The sequence below is a fragment of the Myodes glareolus genome, chromosome 16 (assembly GCF_982192425.1).
Source record: "Myodes glareolus chromosome 16, mMyoGla1.1, whole genome shotgun sequence".
Lineage (NCBI taxonomy): Eukaryota > Metazoa > Chordata > Mammalia > Rodentia > Cricetidae > Myodes > Myodes glareolus.
In genome coordinates, this window is record NC_142041.1 from 9392757 (window position 1) to 9408828 (window position 16072).

General features: G+C 43.3%; 1 protein-coding gene across 2 annotated transcripts in view; it reads left to right on the forward strand.

Annotated features, from left to right (window-relative positions):
• The first annotated feature begins 303 nt into the window (after positions 1–303).
• Ca8 (carbonic anhydrase 8 (inactive)) overlaps positions 304–16072 on the forward strand; it is an 88763-nt gene continuing 72994 nt past the window's right edge. For both annotated transcript variants that reach the window (XM_087897078.1, XM_087897079.1), the window contains exons 1-2: positions 304–490; positions 1232–1423. In XM_087897078.1, coding sequence (XP_087753204.1) covers positions 391–490; positions 1232–1423 — 292 coding nt within the window. In that variant the 5' untranslated portion in view covers positions 304–390. The remainder of the gene's footprint in view (positions 491–1231; positions 1424–16072) is intronic.

Here is a 16072-nt window from a genome sequence, read left to right on the forward strand (position 1 = left end):
ACCATCTGCCCAATCTTGTTGAGTTCGCCGTCTTCAAACCCCCTCCCAAAGCAAGGCCACCCATCCACTCTTTTTAGGGAACGGCCTGGAGCAAGGGAAGCGCTCGGGGTCAGGCTGGTCCTGGGGTCCCGCGGCTTCTGGAAGGGCTACTAGGGCTTGGGTGCAGCAGGCTTCCTGGGGAGCAGCAGCCCCAGCTCCTGGCTGCTCTCTCCCGTGTTCGTGTGTTGGGGGTGTAAGTCGGAGGCGGGTCCTCGGACCAGACACGCCCCCACCGGCCTTAAAACGCGCGAGCCCGCGTCTGGACTCGCCGCCGCTCGTGCTCGCGGGGACTGCCACGCTCCGCGCGGCCCCCAGCCCCGCGTCGATCGCACCTGCGTTGCACAGCTGCCCATGGCTGACCTGAGTTTCATCGAGGATGCAGTCGCCTTCCCCGAGAAGGAGGAAGATGAGGAGGAGGAAGAGGAGGGCGTGGAGTGGGGTTACGAGGAAGGTAGGCTCGCGACGGGGCTGCAGTCGCGTCGCGGTCCCGCACCTTCCCCTCCCAGACTGCCTGACTGCGGCTCACACCTGCTGTGCCCGGGCAGCCCAGACCCCAGCAGACCTGAAACCCAGTTGCTTTCTAGTCTTGGGGAAGTACAACCAAATGCGTCCCGAATTGCAAGCTGGCTCAGTGCTCTTGGTGACTTTAAAAGCTGTTTCCTAAATCTCTCTCTGAAACCCCAGGGCTCCTAATTGCCATTAATGTCCATGTTTACTGTATACATGGGGTGTGGGGGGGTGTGCAAAGGAGTCCACAAATATATGTATGGGATACTGTGTTTGTTTTTTAAACAAGTGTTGCTCGTTGGCTTAACGGGGTTTCCGCTGTCTCTGTGCATGTTGAGCGAGGCGGATATTTTCTAAGTATTGCACATAATTGAACTGATAAGCAGAGTAAATTTCTGTGGTATTGTTTCTAATCACTTAAAGATGACTTAAGTTCCCTAAATCCCTAAATCAAGGCGTCTGTGTGCACAGATATAAACACAGTGAAGGACTTTGTGTGTTCTATTTAACAACAAATCACTCACGTATGAATGTAAAAATTCATACACATTTCTCTTATTTCATTTACATACAGATGGTGGCCATAGCTATGATGTCAAGGATTATGAGTTTTTATGTTACATTTTACTGTTATTAACTAAAAAAAAAAAAAGCCTATTGTCAGTTTTTGTCATTTTCTCATCAGGTGTTGAGTGGGGCTTGGTGTTTCCGGATGCTAACGGGGAGTACCAGTCTCCTATCAACCTAAACTCCAGAGAAGCCAGGTACGATCCCACGCTGCTGGACGTCCGCCTGTCTCCGAATTACGTGGTCTGCCGAGACTGTGAAGTCACCAATGATGGGCACACCATTCAAGTTATCCTGAAGTCAAAATCAGGTATTTGGGGAAGCATGTTTCTACGCTCTTGTAAGCAAGTGGGCAATCTCTGATTTAACTTATAGGTTTCAAAGGGGGCACCAATGCCCTTTCTAGTTTCATAGTTCTTTACATTTTCTGGGAATTAAGAAATAGCTGTGAAAGGCTAAGGGGGAGAAGAGATGGCTATCTCAGGTGACCGTTCCCCCAAAGCTGTGCCTGGAGCTGCCTCTGTTGCTTGAGCAAACATTGACTGAACTGTGAGGAGAGCGTGTTTATTTGAGTTTTTTTCTGCTGTGCATTTTGTTCTAAATTATCGATTAGCCAAAATCATTTAATCATAGTTCCTTGTTTTACTAGTTTGTGAAACCAAAGATCAGAATTAATTTTTTAATGTCGCCCATATTTAATATAAACTTTTCAAAGTGAGTTTCCCTTCCCTATTAATGACAGTTAATAGAGAATTTTAAGGACATCATTTTAAGGACAGTTAAGAGCATCCTCTGAACTCAACCAGATACTTAAATGGAAACCAAGCTCTTTGTTCTATTTTTAACTCCCACCCCTTCTTCTTGAACCTAGTCAAAAGGAATCTGAAATGTTTTGTTAAAAAATTAAATTTCCAGGGAAATTGGTTTTTCAGCTTAAATGTAGAAGAGATGAAAGCAGATTAAAAAAATAAGCGTTAACATTGTGTTTTCCAAGGGGAGTAATGGCTATTTTCCTCCTCGGAAGAATCAGAGTGTGTTGGATGTTGAAGTGCTTCACAGACGGGCTGTGCTCGCATTAATTCCGAATTGATAGACTAGGTATTTTAAACCATGAAACCTTCAGGTCTGTCATTAGACAACGAAGGTATGGATTCCTTCCTTTAACTCCTGTGTAAGAGCTTTATTCAGAACCGTGAGAGAGAGCATGTATCTTTGAAGCTCTTGTGAGTTTAATCGAGGGGGGAACGGCTCCTGAAGGACCATCAGTCTTTTGTATGGAGTTAGTATGTTTTTTTTTTTTTTCACTAAGTTCACACACTGAACTTGGAGCCGAAATCAGAATGTTTCCGAGTTGTATACTTTACATTACTGTGGACTTTGTGTGCACCTCTGCCCGTGTCCTCCTCTGACCTCCACTCCGGAGTGATGGGCAGGAAGGGCTGTCTGTACTTCTGTCAGGATCCCTTTGTCCTCCACTCCCTTGGGGACATCTCTCCATCATGTGTCCTGCCCTCTTTCTGTCACTGCCCTAATCTCTCCCTTTCAATATTTGGACAAATTTACAAGTTAATCAGTGCTGCGCATGGTGGCACACACCTTTAATCCCAGCATTCCGGAGACTGAGGAAGGTCGATCTCTGTGAATCCAGGCTAGCCTAATCTGCATAGTGAACACTTACCAAAAAGAGAAAAGTAACCGAAAAAAAAAGTCTTGATTAATTTATTACTGTTCCCTGGGATATTTCAACTTCTTTAAATGCTGAACACTAGTATCTATTTAATGGAGTTTTTTCTTTATAAAAATTGACTGCAGACATACTTTGAATAGTTGGTTATTTCTACACATTCCCTACTTCTAGCCACAACTTATCTCGTCCCATCTACAATTTCTGTTTTTCTCTAGTAACAACCACTTTGAACCTTTAAGAATTACTATCTTGTTTTTTGAAATTATAATATAATTACATCATTTTCCCTTCCTTTCCCCAAACCCTCACATATACCTTTTCTGGCTCTCTTTCAAACTCATGACCATTTTAAAATTAATTGTTGTCATATACGTGTATGTAAATGTGCGTACATATATATTCCTAAATATATAAACACAACTTGCTAGGTTTGTCTTACGTAGGTGCTTGTTTTCAAGGCTGAACCTTTTAAAATGGTTTCTCTTTTATTCTTAATACCACCTTTATGTTATTTGTTCTGATATTTAAGCTTTCTCCAGGCTCCCAGCTGTGGCAGAGGAGGCAGGTCTTATAAGCCTCTCTTGCCCTGGTTTTGCCCCATGTGTCTAAATTTTACTTATTAAAATTAAACTCAAAACATTATTGTTGTGACCTTGCACCTGCCATTTCTATTTTCTTTATGGAATATTTTCCCTCCTGAAGTTACTGTATTTTTGTTTACTTATTTTGAAAGTTACCTAACAGGAATTCACCTCTAATGCTGACAAATGATAGTGCTGTTTCAGGACATCAGAGGCACCAAGTCACCCTCCCTTCCTTCTTGGCCTTTCTGCTCCCCTGGGAGCTGTCCCTCCCTGTCCACACAGACACTGAAAAGTCAAAACACACACTTTTTCAGTTTTTCTCTCACACTTTCAGTTTCCAAAAAATTGCTGCTGATGGTTTGAATTCATTTCCTTTGAATTTCACCATTCAGTGTGTTATGAAAACGAGATCTTCCTTTGTTCTTCGCTGGAGTCTTCTTCCTGGATTCTTGTTTATTCTGGGCTCCTGCTGTCAATTCAGCCCTATCTTTTCCTCTTGGAGGTTCCTGTCGAACACCTAGTGACCCTGATCTGTGACGCTACTTAAGAATGACCCTAACATGCAGTCTAGAAGCTCCGTTCACGGTGGGAGAGGCTGCGGTCTGGCCACACGGTCCGTAATGGAAGCAGACACTGACCTGGTTGTGCGGGAGAGATAGCTCTGGAGGTTGGTTCGGCGCCCTCAGAAGGTACCTGCCTGTTGCTTCTGCTCTTTTGAGGGCACAGTGGGTGGGGAGAGCTGGCCCACAAGTGGATGTTTGCATTCTGGCTGTTGTTAACAGCCCAGAGAGTGCTACCATATGCTATGTTCCTACTCTCTGTCCATCTGCCAAGGTCCATAAAGACAGCTGTCTGATTACGGAGAGTGGGGTGCAGAGTGAACCGCTCTTTTCAGAGACCTTCATTTCCTGTGTGCAGTCTCCTTCTCTGTGCCTCCACCCACGTCCAGGCACACCCAATGCCCACCAGTTCCGAGTCTGACCTGGTCTCTTTTTCTTTTTGGCTGCTATGATAACATGTGAGTTATAATAATAGGAGTGTCTTAGTTAGCATTTCTGTTGCCGTGAAGAGACCATGATCACAGTAACTCTTATAAAGGAAAACATTTAATTGGGGTGGCTTATAGTTCAGAGGTTCAGGCCATTACCATCATGGTGGCGCATGGCAGCATGCAGCCAGACATGGAGCTGGAGAGGTAGCTGAGGGTTCTTTATCTTGCACAGGCAACAGGAAACAGTCTATCTGACTGGGTGTAGAGAAGACCTCAAAGCTCACCCCTACAGGGACATTCTTCCTCCAGCAAGGCCACACCTCTCACTAGTGCCACGACATTTGGGGGCCACTTTCTTTCAAACCACTAAAGGGAGTTTCAGTCTTCCAGTTCTAGAATCTGGGAAGTCTCAGCTTGGGGTGTGTGCAGATGGAGCACCCGAGGAGAACAGGTTCCACTGTGTAGACTGCACCTCATAGCGGTGTCCTCAGGCTGCAGAGGGTAAAGGGAGTGCACTTTTTATTCTCCAGGGCAAAATGCTCAGCACCTAAGCGTCTCTAGCACAACTGCAGTTGGAACTGGCTTCAGTAGGCCATGTCATGCTGCGGGCGTGCCTCCAGGGGGCATCTCTGCTGTTGCTTCTGTTTTACTAGATCAGAATTTCAGGCCAGCCAGCAGCCCCTTGGTTGCTTTGGCTTCTCTCTGTGCTTTGACATTCTCCGCTCGGCCATCCTGCCCTGGCACAGTCCCCTGTTTTGTGTCACGAGACTTGAGGAGGGAAGGAAGCCCCTGAGGAGGGACGTATTCCCTGATAACAGTGCGATGTCTTTTACATTTCATTCGTTTCTTTATTCATTTTTCTGGTTTTGTTTTGCCTTTGAGATAGGATCTCAGTAAGTTATTCAAGGCTGGCCTGAAAATTGCTGTGTGTTGGAGTGGGTTTTGAAGTCCTAGCAATCCTCCTGCCTCTATCTCTCACATGCTAGGATTGTAGCCATGGGTGCCATAACCTACTCACATGCTTTAAAAAGATTTGTTTTAATGATTATTTTGTTATTAGTGTGCGTATGGTGTGTGCATGTGTGTTTGTGTGTGTGTTTTGAGGGTTCATGCATGGGGAGGTCAGAGGGCAGTTTTATTGCCGTACATCTCCTCCTTCCGCATTTAAAGGGGTTCTTGGGATCAGATTCAGGTTATCAGACTTTGCAGAACGCGCCTTTACCTAATGAATCATTTTGCTGACCCACAAGTTATCATTTTAAGGTAAAAAGCGATATTCGTAGGATAAGTGCCGTGCTCTTGCTTTGGGGACTAAAGCTGACGTTTTATTACTGGCTGTTGTGATCTTAGCTGCTCTGAGGATACCTGTGGCCATGGTCACTCTTTTCTTTTCTCACAAAGAATTACCCCAAATGATGACACCAGTTCTGTAGTATAATTTCAGTGTTTAAGGTGGTAGTGTTGTCTTGCTGACACAGTTCCTGTATATGATCACTGCCTCACAGTGAACTCGAGGCACTTCTTGAACTCAGCTCCTAGCCTCCCTACTGTGTGGCTTTGCTGAGACTTTCCCAGGCTGAGGACGCTGCTGACCTTCCCACACGCTCTCCCCAGTGGGGACTGTAAAAGCCTGTCAGATTTCAGCTCTGCTGGGCTTGAAGTGCGGTGTGTGGAAATGCTCTGGCTGGTCTCCCACAATCATCTGAGGGTTGTTTTAGTTTTGACTGTCTTCTCCCTGCCAGTTCTTTATTTCTTCCTTAGCGTGCTGGGCTGTCTAGCTTCCTCCTCAAGGCTCCTCTCACACAGACGCTACAGTGCAGAGTCTGTGTGCCGCTTTGTTTTCAGTGGTTCCCATCAACAGACTGGCCCTCCGTTGCATATCCCTTGGCGGGTTGGGACAGCCTCCTCTTGAAGGACCCAGGGAAGGGAAGTCAGTCCTCTCTGAGGAACATATGCTTCACGTGAGCCATTCCAAAAGTCAGAAAATTCTACAACTTCCCCATTAGGTCTCGATCAGAGTTCTGGACCAGAGAGCAAATGTCCCAGGCTTTCACAGGCGTCCTTTGGAATACCACTGTCATCCTGAGGCAGGTGGTATTTTTCCTTTCTGACGTTGTCATTGGTTTTTTTCCCCCCCCTCCCTCTTTGAGGGGGGACACCACCTAGCTCCCCAATAATCACACACATGAAGACTTTTCCTTACTTATGAATGCCCAGCCAGAGCTGGGCTTGTTTCTAGCCAGCTTTTCTTAACCTAAATTATCCCATCTACCTTTTGCCTCTGGGCGTTTATCTTTCTCTAGTCTATGTGCCTTTCTTCACCCCTTTCTCCGTGGCTTGCTGTGGTGGCTGGCCCCTGATGTCCTCCTCTCCTTCTTTTCTCTGTCTTCCATTTCTTCTTCCCAGATTTCTCCTCCTATTCATTCTTTCTGCCTGCCAGCCCTGCCTGTTCTTTTTCCTGCCTTGCTAGTGGCCGGTCATCTCTTTGTTAGATTAATCAGGTGTTTTAGACAGGCAAAGTGTCACAGCTTCACAGAGGTAAACAAATGCAGCGTGAAAGAATACAATGCATCTTTGCATCATTAAGCAAATGTTCCACAGCATAAACAAATGTCACACATCTTCAGCTAATATTTCACAGCATGACCCATGTGCTCCTTCATCTCTTGACAAGTCCTGTCTGTCACCTCTCAACACTTGCTGGTTGTTTACCGCAACAGTATAAATGCCCCTGTCTGTAAGGGCTAAGAGACACTCTCAGCTAGGAAATAGCTACTGGATATCTGACCTACCTGTGGTATGGTAAGGGGAGGGCCTAAATGGAGCATGGCTGGTCTACCAGAAGTCCAGTGTGTCAGGAGAAGCTGGAGGCGCGGCTGTGCAGCAAACTCACTTGCTCTTTGCTTTCCTCTGGCTGGCAGAATGCAGTTGGCAATGTTATATTTTTATCCCATATGCTTTGTGTGTACTAAATTTCAGTCAGAGGCAGAACTATTGAAGGGAGATCATGCAATCTGAAGGGAAATTATTAGAGATGTGTTTGGGAAGAAAGTAGGATTTGAAGTCATCAAGGGTAAATATGCTTATAGGTTGGTGATATAGCGAGCAGAGGGCTGCAAAAAAAACCAAACAAACCAACAAAAAACAAAACAAAACAACAACAAACCCAAGGATAAAGAGGAAATGTGGAGATGGACAAGGCATGGTGACTTGTTTAGCATGCCTGGAAGATGTGTTTGTGCTGAAGGTCTTAGTGGGAACCACAAGAGTGAGTAAGCGTGTATAAGAGCACAGCCTTGAAGGACCATGAACAGAGTCTAAAGACCCCTCCCCAAGAGGAGTTTCAAGCAGCATGTTGACTGGGGAAAAAAACACAGTAGCACAGAATGAGCTGGGATGAAGGAGAGAGTAGGATCTGGTTAAATTCAGTGCTGACCCGAGACTGAGGCTATTTAGGTACCCACCGGAAAAGCAGGGCTGCCACAGGGCTGTATTGAGATGTAGTCTGCAGAACTCTAGTGATTAGTGAGTGTGTGGAGTAGGGAGAGGAGGGAATGGATAGAGATGGGCAGGAGTGGAGACCTCGAGACTGGACTGTGGCTCAGGTCCTGTCTCCATCTGTCTCTACACCAGATCTATTGGAAAGTGGCAGAGTTCCGCTGAGCCTGGAGTTTAGTCCATTTTCACATCCTACCGGTGGGTGATGACTTGACCAGACCTTGAGCTGAAGAAGTTATCTAAAGTGGTAAAATATGTCATTTGCTTTCTCATCAGGACTGGCGAATGGCATGGATCTTCACATCTGTTGTATAAGGACTAAAGGAAATTGAACGTAACTAGAACGATATGAAAAATAGCATAAATGTTAAAATATAATGACATTAGTTCTCACTTATTGTCAGTAGCTAAGTTCTCAGACCCCATGGTGCATGCTAAATTCTTTCTACATTGTTCTTGTTATATTTACTCATGATATAGTTTACCTTATAAATTAGGCACAGTACAAAATTAGCACTATATAATAATCATATAAAAGTTATTAACACATACTGGAATAAAAATTATGGGGAAGAAATCTATTTTCTTGAATTTTTAAGCTCAGAATTTTTAGTTTGTTATTGAATGAAGGTAACAGAAACCGTAGACAGTGACTACAGATCAGGGTGAGTTTCTAGTGAGGACAGTCTGGTACTCAGGTGTGTGACATTGCCTGAGTTCTGTCTGACTACAAAGGGTAAATACTGGTTTTTATAAAGCATATTCTTGCTATCAGCCCAGGCTGGACTCTAGCTCTCCATCCTCCTGCTTCTGCCTCTGAGTACTGGAATTGCAGGTGCATGCCCCCCGTGCTCGGTGAGGACATTTTTAATTGGCCATCAGCATCAGAGAAACTGCATAAGAGAAATCTCTCTAGATTATCTGTGCTACCCACTGTAATGTCTTACAGCAATTCTAATTAGAAATGTTTACTTCTGGGTCTTTCATAGTTCTCAATCTAATTTTAGGCTAGATAGTCATTCCTAATCCTACCTGCCCAGTAGAGAGCCTCTGTCCGCTGGTGACTTACAGATTTCTCAGAACATATGGGAACCACTTGGTATCTTGATCCTTTCCCAGGCTCTTCTCCCTGCATTGGCTGCAGTTTTCTATTAGAATACGGAAAAATATTAGCATGTTCTTCAAGGTTCAGCTTGGCTGTCATTCCAGAAAGTCTGCAATGATTCTGTGTATGCTACCTGGTTCTCCCTTGGCCTTAGCTGGGTGTCTTCCTACTGTCCAAATGCTGTCTTCACTGTCTCTGATAATTCTTATTGGGAACACTGTGTAGGTACTGGGGAAGCCTGGTTTCATTGAGATGTCTGCCTGCACTGGGTATGTCTGCCTGCATGGGTACCTTGTAGATGGAAGTTTCCTGTTCTGGTCCTAAGTATCCACTCTGAGACTTAATATTAATTACAAATGTTTAGTCAACAGCTCAGGCTTATTACTAACCAGCTCTTCCATTGTAAGTTAACCCATATTTTTTATTTGTGCTGGAACATGTGCATGGCGTTCATCTCCTACTCCCTCTGCATCTGGCTGGCAACTCCTGACTCCGCCCTTCCTCATTCCATCATTCTCAGTTTGGCTTTCCTGCCTAACTTTATTGTATTTAGCTATTGGCTAGTCAACTTGTTTATTATGCCAATCATAGCAACATATATTCTCACAGTGTAAAGGAATAGTTCACAGCAGTGTCTGGCTGCACTGGGGATGCCTGGCTGCACTGGGGGTGTCCAGCTGCACTGGGGATTCCTGGCTGCACTGGGGGTGTTCGGCTGCACTGGGGGTGTTCGGCTGCACTGGGAATGCCTGGCTATGCTGGGAGTGTCTGGTTGCACTGTTGGTTGCACTGTTGGTTGCACTGGCAATATCTGGCTGCACTGGGGGTGCCTGGCTACTGCTGAGATTGGATTCTTTTGCTTTATCCACTCTGTGGTCACCCCACTCAAAATGTGTGTTCAGTTCAAATAAACTGTGAAGGAATTCTTCTCCAGTCTTTTAAATTACATGGTAAATTTGTTTTCATCAAAGGATTATGAGGCTTAGAAAGCTTTGGGTAAATGTTTGTTCATCAAATTGTCACATGATTCTCTGATTTTGTAGAGCATTCCTTTGGGAGCTCTTCCCACATCTCTTCAGCATCATGGCAAGGTCCGCTAAAGTGCAGATAAGAAATGGGGACCTGTAGTAACGGCATCAACTAGTTTCAGTTTCTCTTCCTAACTCTGTCACTATGGGGAAATGCGACATGTCATCAGAGCCAACTCTTTGTTGCTTCATTGTAATTTCATTCAAATCGATGTCATCCCAATAAGGAATCTGCCAAGCAGTGCCCAAGAATCATGGCCCAGAATGTAGTGTGATGTGGAAACCACCTGCTGAGTTAACTGTTTTCCTTATAAGCAACATCTGTAGACAGGGAGTGTGGTATCTGTAGAGGATTTCACTGGGTGGAGTCAGAGTGATGATTTACTTTGGTGTATGAACAGTCAATCTTAAGGGATAGATAGGAAGTACATTTATGTGGCACCTCAAACTAAATTCAGTCTTTCTTTCTTTCTTTCTTTCTTTCTTTCTTTCTTTCTTTCTTTCTTTCTTTCTTTCTCCTCTCTCTCTCTCTCTCTCTCTCTCTCTCTCTCCCCTCTCTCTCTTGATTTTATTGAGCTATACATTTTCTCTGCTCCCCTCCCTGCCTCTCTCCTACCCTTCTGTCCTCTTCCATGGTCCCCATGCTCTCAATTTACTCAGGAGATCTTGACTTTTTCTGTTTCCCATGTAGATTAGATCCATGTATCTTAGGGTACTCATTGTTGTCTAGGTTCTCTGGGATTGTGATTTGTAGCCTGGTTTTCTTTGTTTAATGTTTAAAAACCAGTTATGAGTGAGTACATATGATTATTGTCTTTCTGGGTCTGGGTTACCTCACTCAATATGCTATTTTCTGGCTCCATCCATTTGCCTGCAAATATCAAGATGTCATGTTTTTTTTCTGCTGTGTCGTACTCCACTGTGTAAATGCACCACATTTTCCTTATCCATTCTTCAGCTGAGGGGCATTTAGGTTGTTTTCAGGTTCTGGTTATGACAAATCATGATGCTATGAACATTGTTGAGCATCATTGTTGTGGTATGATTGAGCATCCTTTGGGTATATACCCAAAAGTGGTATTGCTGGGTTTTGAGGAAGGCTGTTTCCTCATTTTCTGAGAAATCACCACACTGATATCCAAAGGGGCTGTACCAGCTTGCACTCCCACCAGCAGTGGAAGATTGTTCCCTTTCCCCCACAACCTCTCCAGTATAAGTTGTCATCAGTGTTTTTGATCTTGTTCATTCTTACAGGTGTAAGATGGAATCTCAGAGTTGTTTTGATTAGATTTCTCTGATGACTAAGAATGTTGAGCATTTCCTTAAGTGTCTTTCAGCCATTTTAGATTTCTCTGTTGAGAGTTCTCCGTTTAAGTCTGTATTCCATTTTTTTAATTGGATTATTTGTTCTTTTGATGACCATTTTCTTGAATTCTTTGTATATTTTGGAGATCAGACCTTAAAATAAAAAAATCAGTAGCCCTCCTGTACACAGATGATAAATGGCCGAGAAAGAAATCAGAGAAACAACGCCCTTTGCAATAGCCACAAATATCATAAAATATCTCAGAGTAACTCTAACCAAACAAGTGGAAGTCTTGTATGACAAGAACTTTAAATCTTTGAAGAAAGAAATTGAAGAAGGCACCAGAAAATGGAAAAATTTCCCATGCCCTTGGGTAGGTAGAATTAATATAGTAAAAATGGCGATCTTACCAAAGCAATCTACGGATTCAATGCAATGCCCAGCAAAATTCTTCACAGACTTTGAAAGAATGGTATTCAACTTCATGTGGAAAAGCAAAAAACCAGGATAGCCAAAACAATCCTGTGCAATAAAGGAACTTGGTGACATCACAAATCCTGACTTCAAACTCTACTACAGAGCCACAGTACTGAAAACAACCTGGTATTGGCATAAAAACAGACAGGAGGACCAATGGAACCAATTCAAAGACCCAGAAATTAATCCACACTCCTTCAAACACCTAATTTTTGGCAAGCAAAATATATCAAGTGGAAAAAGAAAGTATATTTAACAAATAGTGCTGGCATAACTGGATATCAACATGTAGAAAAATGAAAATAGATCCATATCTATCACCATGCACAAAACTCAAGTCCAAATAGATCAAAGACCTCAACATAAAGCCAGCCACATTGAATCTCATAGAAGAGAAAGTGGAAAGTGAATGCATTGGCACAGGAGAACACTTAACCCCAGCAGCACAGACACTGAGAGAAACAAATAATAAATGGAACCTCCTGAAACTGAGAAGCTTCTGTAAAGCAAAGGACATGGTCAACAAGACATACGACAACCCACAGAATGGGAAAAGATCTTCATCAACCCCACATCAGACAGAGGTCTGATCTCCAAAATATACAAAGAACTCTTTCTTTTCTTAATGGCCTCGTATGGCCGCATAGTGTTAGTATGGTCTACTTTTGGGTTGTTAACCAGCAACAAAAGTTAAAAATACCCAGTCTCTGGCACCTGGACAAGGACATCTCTCTGTGTTCTCTCCCTGAGAACTGGCCTGGGAATAGTGCCCCCCCTCCTGTGTGCCCACATACCCTCATAGCATTGTGGTCCACAAGAATCCTGCTGCTTTATTATAATTTCATGGAGTACAATTAACAGCCGGTCATAAAACTGCCCCACAGTGGCCAAGTATTCCTTGGCACTGTTTAATCTCCAGGAATAGATGAATTTAATTTGAACTTAAATGGATGTGAGATCCAGGAAGCCAGGAATTCTGTCTGTTATAAAGATCAGTTTCTTTGAGGAGGGTTGAGAACTACCTTTATCTGTGGTATAAGAATAAGTACTTACAATGTAGTTAGGATTTATTCTGGTTCAATAAAGAGATAGCTGTTGGTTCTCCTGCAAGATTCATGAAAACACTAGGCCCTATAGTTGACTAGATTTCCAGTTCCAGGCATGATTGCTCTTTAGTTGCCTTAAGACTAGTTAGAGAGTTGTTGGTTACTGCCAAGGTGCCTGCCACTATTGCACCCTTAGGGTTATTGTTTCATGCTGGTTATTGTTGCAGTTCCTAGGCATCATAGTTGGGTGGGACCGTTGGTTGCTTCCCTCCCTTGGAAGCTTGCATGGTGCCTTATGGTACCATGAAGGCCAGTCCTCAGGGAGGGGATTTCAGGTCAGATCCATCTCAGGTCCTCTGGGTCCTGTGTACAGAGTCCACGGTGTCTTCAGCAATGGGAGCTTACCATCCACCTCTGGGAGCACACCAACGGCAACAACAATAGTCTGTGTTTTGGGAATCTATTGGACAGCCCTGCCTCAAAAGGGGCTTCTCATGTTTGGTGTTGAGGCTTTGGTTAGATAGTGTGTGGTTCTTGTGGGGATCATTGTCAGCTCATGTGGGAAGATTTTATTGAATCCGTATATGTATTCACAAGCTTATATGTAATTTTTAGGTAAGTAGTCAACAGTATGATTTCTTATGACCTTTTCAAACATCCTTACTGTTAATCTCCATTCTTCTCCCTAATTAAAATCCCCCTCTATTTCCGTCTTTCCCCCTTCAAATCATTTGGATCCTGATAGTTCCCTGTTTGCCACTCCCCCCAACGATGCCCCCCTTGTACTTTCCTGGTTTCTGCAGTTAATCCTGGCTATATATTCACACTGGAAGATTTGGAGTCAATGGCTGTCAATTATTCACCTTTGTGTCCTTGACTTTGTTCTATTGATCTGCATGTCTGTTTTGTGCCAGTACCATGTTGTTTTTATTACAGTGGCTTTGTAATACATTCTGCGATCTGGAATAGCAATCCTTCCAGCACTGCTCTTTTTGTGTGGGGTTGTTTTGGTGACCCGAGGTCTTTTGTAATTCCACAAAAATTTTAGGATAGTTGTTTGTCTATTTCTGTGAAGGATGAGACAGGGATTTTGATTGAGATTACATTGGCTATGTAGATGGTTTTTGTTAGAATAGTCATTTTTATGGTATTAGTTCTGCCACTCCATGAGTATGGGGTGTCTCTCCATTTTTAGTGTCTAATTCATTCTTCAGAGAACTTAGCTTTCATTGGAAAGACCTTTGGTTTCCTTATTTAGGTTTATTCTTCGATATTTTATTTTCCTCAAGGCTGTTGTGAGGGGGAACGTGTCCATGACCTCTTTCTCTGTATATTTATTGTTCTATTGTTCATGTAAAGAAAAGCTTGTTTTTTTGTTTTTTTTTGTTTTCTTTTGCAAGTTGATTCTAGATCCTGCTACACAACATGATGATAATTTGTAAGATTTTCAGTATTGGTCATTTTGGCCATATAGCTTTGAAAGGTGGATTTGTTTCTGTTGCACTAAAATCTATGTCAAAACTGGTTGTACAACCCTATTCCAGGAGAAATAGCACCCTGTTTTATGGTAGCTTCTCTATATGTGTGTCTGTGTGTATCCTAGGAAGGGCTTTGGGCAAATAAGTTTAACTCCTTTTTTTATTGCCTAATTTTATGATATTCCTGTTTCTTTTCTATAGCAATATGGATCTCAGTCTCTTCCAAGATAATTTTATTGCTTCCATTTAAAAACAGAGACTTCCAGAATTTGTCCTGAAGCCTGGAATCAGGTCCATGTTGTGTGTGTGGTGGTGACAGGGGTGTGTTTTCTTTGATGATGCTGACTGAGGTGCTGTGTGAGACCCTCCCTTTTCTCTCTGGTATGGGTGACAAGGCACAAAAAAGGTGGACTTCTGATTTCCTTCCTTGTTTTTCTTAAAATGGAGTTTGGACAGTCAGTGGAATGGACCAAGAGGGAGTGATTTTCCAGAATCTATGACCCCTTCTTGACAGTTTGGAGTATAGTCTTAAACCTGTTCTTACAGAATAGAAAGGCAGAGCAAGGCCTCAGAGTTCTAGGTATCTGTAAACCTTGTTGATTCATGCATTTAAGTTTGCTTTGATTGTCTTTTGGAAAGTCTGATAGAATTAGTTCTCAAAGGAGAGCCTAGAGCTTAGAAATATAGGCTTAGAGAACACACACAGACACACACACACACACACACACACACACACACACACACACCGTTCTCATAAGGCAGTAAAATTTAGGTCTCTCTCCCTATCTCACCCCCATGGTGGACTAGACTCCAGCTCTGGGCTTCATCTTGTGCTTGCTAACAGGGTGATTGTGGGAGACTACATTGGTCCATCCAGCCCACCTCTCCCTCTGTCCATATGGATGAAATCACTTACCCTTGGAACCTGTTTTGATGGAAGGGCTTTGAATTCCCGTGCCATAGTCTTATTCTGGTATGGGGATTGGTTCACTCGCATGTGGAGAATTACAGTCTCTCCTGCATGCTTCTGCCTCCTGAGAAGCAAGCGTGTGGGACACTCTCAAGGACTGTATAATATGTGAGATGGCTTCATCTTGCCTCTACTTCCTGCCATGCTGTTTCTTCTTGTTCTCTTTCTAATTTACATTCTGGCTGTATAGCAGGCAGACCAACATAAGCACAGTTAGAACAGGCTCTTAACTAAGAATCAACCAGACAGGCAGACACTGGAGCCCCAGGTCACTTTCATATCTGTTGTGTTTGAGGGTGATGTTGAAGCTGATCCCATAGAGATTTCAGGTTCCCAGGGGAATAGTGGTCTGTCCAATGACCCTTCTTCTAGGGTGTTGACAATGAAGGTTGTCAGCTATTTGTGTAAAAGGCCCTCACATTTCTTAACTGGTATTATTTTTGAATTAGGAGTTGCTAGAGGAGAAACAAAATCGTTGAATTAATCTTCAGTTCCATTGAAAGTTGCCATTGCTTTATAAGACATTTTACTTCAAGTGTTTACATAGGCTCTTGCTAGGGACTGTTAACATACCTGAGAAGTTGCTAACGTGCAGTTTATCATGAAGATTCATTTTTCACTTTAGTGCGTTCTGGTTTGGGACAGGGCTCTAGGTCATCTTCAGAGTGAGCACTAGTATTTTCAATATTGTTAGTATTTGGTTACAGTTTCAGTCCAGGAGCACGCAAGGCTGTGTCTGTGATATGTTGAATGGTCATTGCTTTTTAATACTATGATTTAATAATAGAT